The sequence below is a fragment of the Trachymyrmex cornetzi genome, unplaced genomic scaffold, assembly GCF_001594075.2.
Source record: "Trachymyrmex cornetzi isolate Tcor2-1 unplaced genomic scaffold, Tcor1.1 scaffold2020, whole genome shotgun sequence".
Lineage (NCBI taxonomy): Eukaryota > Metazoa > Arthropoda > Insecta > Hymenoptera > Formicidae > Trachymyrmex > Trachymyrmex cornetzi.
In genome coordinates, this window is record NW_017296659.1 from 18,861 (window position 1) to 22,771 (window position 3,911).

Here is a 3,911-nt window from a genome sequence, read left to right on the forward strand (position 1 = left end):
CGACATCATCCGCTGCCGACGACATCATCCGCTGCTGGCAACATCATCCGCTGCTGTCAATATCCTATGAAGCATTGCGTTGATAGCAATGCGTGCTCTCACATACAAGTAGAATCCTCGGGCGATAAGTATCATCCTCGTGCGATAATTATCATAATAATCAGACTGAACGGATCTTTTGTCTTCACTCTAATAATAGTTTTACGAATGTGAATTGATAGATACCAAAATAAAAGGTGATAGCTTTGTTGTTTTCCTCATCGGCGCATTCCGTTTTCCTTTTTTTTTTAACCAGCTATTTTCTTTATACACACATTACACAACATTTGGTCCTTCGAGCCGGATGCGCTGGTTTGGGGAGCAATGAGGCTGTCACATGTGGAAGCTCGTATAGAGCAGCAACTCGCGCTCGCTGAGTTGATTGCTGGTGCATATGATTGTTTAATTAGCGTTGGCTTAAATAATGTAAATTTTCAGCGAATCCGGACGCGACTTGCTGCGATGCGAGAGGATTGGGAAAGGTTTTCCATTGTGCATGAAGCAATTATGAATGCCATAAAAGAAATGCTTCCTGAGGATAGGTTAGTCGCGCGGAGTCAACTATATTTCACAAATAACATGTTTGCCTCTACGCGCGAGCTCTATTTGGAGAACGTTGAGCGATTTAATTTGTTGATTGATGCCGATCGCGGAACCTCATTCGATTCGTCTTCTGTTCGTCTTGATGCTAATGCTCATTTCGGAAAGCCATGTTATCATCAAACTAGATTACCGCGAATAGAGTTGCCAAAATTTAATGGCACTTCCGCAGATTGGCTTCCATTTAAAGATTTATTCAATTCATTGGTGATTGCCAATCCTAGCCTTTCTTCTGTGGAAAAACTTCAATATTTAAAGACTTGTTTGATCAGCCCGGCTGACCATCTATTAAAGAATATGGCGGTTACTGAGGGCAATTTTCAGAGATCTTGGGATGCACTAATTGCATTCTATGAAAATAAGAGAGTTTTAGTGAACGCTGCTTTGCATTCGTTGCTTAGTTTAAAACGCATGACTAAGGAATCCGCCGTAGAAATGGAACGTCTTTATACAAGTATCTTACAGATATATAGATCCTTGGAAAATCTTCAACGACCAGTTGATTCATGGGATGACTTCCTTGTCTTTATTGCGACACAACGTCTCGACTCGGAATCGGTGAAGGCATGGGAGCATCATTTAGGTGCTACTAAGGAACCACCTACTTGGTCACAGTTCACCGAATTCTTAATTTCAAGACTTCGCTCTCTCCAGGCTTTCGAGAAGTCTCGCGCTGGAAAATCTCTTCAAGTACAACCAACAACAGCCAAAACTCATTATCAAGGAAGATCCAGTCGGAATGACTCCAACAAGGAAAACGGTTGTCCAATTTGTTCGGGCAAGCATTATACATCATCTTGTCCTCAATACAGCACGAAAACGGTGCAGCAAAGGAAGCTAGTTATAACCAAGTATAAATTATGCTTTAACTGTTTGGGCTCCCATCGAATCGCAGAGTGTAAATCAACCAGACGCTGTCTTAAGTGTGGTCTCCGGCACCACACCACTCTACATACCGCAGCTTCATCTACCATATCAATTAAGGAGGTCGGTAAGGCGTCTGATAAACCTGCCACCATCAAGCAGCCAACTGACGAACCTCGGACTGCAATATCAGCGGTTACCTCCATTGCGCCCAGCCATAGAGTATTATTAGCTACCGCTCGAATACGAGTGACATCTTCCAATGGTCACACGACCATAATAAGAGCCTTGATTGATCAAGGATCGGAAATCTCTGTAATTTCGGAGCGAATTGTTCAACGATTAAACATGAAGAGGAACCGTTCATCTCTTTCATTGATTGGTATTGGTGCTAAAGCCTCCAATAGGACTAAAGGTGTTGTCAACATTACGCTCAGTCCACATTTTGAATCTGATTTTAAGTGTGGAGTCGACGCTTACGTACTGGTTAAACTTACATCATTGGTTCCGTCAATGCATGCTGGTCTTAATTGGTGGCCGCATTTGGAAGGCTTACAATTAGCCGACCCTGATTTTGCTCAGCCTGGATCGATCGACCTTATTTTAGGTGCGGATGTTTACGGAACAATTCTACTGGAAGGATTAATTAAAGGTTCTTCCAAAGCTCCGATAGCTCAACATACATCCTTCGGGTGGATGATATCCGGCTCTACAGGCCTTCCCATGGACCACGAGAGTGCCTTGAGTGCTCATGTGGGGATGGAGGAGGATGCGAGCTTAATTTTGCAGAGATTCTGGGAATTGGACGAAATACCGTCTTCCAAGGATTCATCTTTCACTCCAGAAGAGCAAGCATGTGAGAATCATTTTCAAAGTACACACTCTAGAGATCCACAGGGCAGATACGTAGTAAGATTGCCATTCAAGGAGTCTACCAAGCGCCTAGGTGACTCAAGGAAAAGGGCCACATGCCTTATTCACAAATTAAAGCAACGTCTCGAATCGAACCCTACCTACTCTAAAATGTATTCGGATTTCATAAAAGAGTATGCTTTATTACAACACATGGAACTCGTACCGGATACTTCGATGGAACCATCTCACACCTTTTACTTGCCACATCACGGAGTCTTACGGGAGACTAGCCTGACTACAAAATTGCGAGTAGTCTTTAACGGATCTAGTAAGAGCACCTCAGGATATTCCCTGAACGATTTACTCTATGTCGGTCCTAAACTGCAGACTGATCTTTTCAACGTTTTAATATGGTTCCGCCAGTTCAGATACGTATTCTCATCTGATATTGAAAAAATGTTCCGGCAGATAAAGGTACATCACGAGGACTGGAGATATCAACACATTTTATGGATCAATGATTCGAATCATTTAGAGACTTACCAATTAACTACGGTAACCTATGGTATGGCATGTGCGCCGTTTTTAGCATTGCGTGCGATTTCTCAACTCATAATAGACGAAGGTAATCAGTTTCCTCTAGCAGTTCCAACACTTACTCAAGGTCGTTACGTGGATGACCTCTTTGGAGGTGCTGATACAGTCGAAGAAGCACAAGTCATTGTTCAACAAATACACCAGCTTTGCACGGCGGGCGGATTTCATCTGCAGAAGTGGACTAGTAATAGCTCTGAAATCCTAAGCTTTATTCCTGAGAAAGATCAAATCTCCCGGTCTTCAGTGCCCATTGAAGAAAATTTAATAGTCCACTCACTTGGACTGGCTTGGCACCCGGGGACCGACAGTTTTCAATTCAACTTTCAGAATACTTCGACGCAAATTCCAACCAAGCGGATTGTGTTGTCTACCATTGCAAAATTGTTTGACCCCCTTGGACTTCTTTCTCCAATTACTATATTAGCAAAGATCCTTATGCAAGAGATCTGGACCTTGCGTTTACAATGGGATGAACCACTTCCAACAAAGGTGGCAAACAAATGGCGTTCCTTCGTTAACAACTTGCAGGACTTAACCAAACTCCGCTTCCCCAGGTGGCTCGGGTTGATATCACATCAACGCTTCGAAATACATGGATATGCTGATGCATCTCCCGGGGCCTATGCAGCAGCAGTTTACAGTAGATCAATTAACAGTAATGGAACTGTTCATACGCAACTTATTTGCTCAAAGACGAAAGTTGCTCCTCTGAAACGTATGACGATACCGCGACTGGAACTTGCTGGGGCCGTTCTTGTAACCAAATTAGTAAAGCATCTGTTACAGATTTTAAATCAAGACAGTATCACGATTCTTCTGTGGACTGACTCCACTGTCGTCTACACATGGATTACGAACCATCCGTCACGGTGGAAGGATTTCGTGCATAACAGAGTCTGTTATATTCAAGAAGCTTTACCACAAGCACAATGGAGTCTTGTCTCAGGACGAGAAAA

General features: G+C 43.1%; 1 protein-coding gene across 1 annotated transcript in view; it reads left to right on the plus strand.

Moving 5' to 3' along the window:
* Positions 1 to 363: 363 nt before the first annotated feature.
* Positions 364 to 3,911, plus strand: part of LOC108759682 (uncharacterized) — a 5,016-nt gene continuing 1,468 nt past the window's right edge. Inside the window, exon 1 of the mRNA XM_018505239.1 lies at positions 364 to 3,849. Within this exon, the coding sequence (XP_018360741.1) occupies positions 364 to 3,849 (3,486 nt within the window). The remainder of the gene's footprint in view (positions 3,850 to 3,911) is intronic.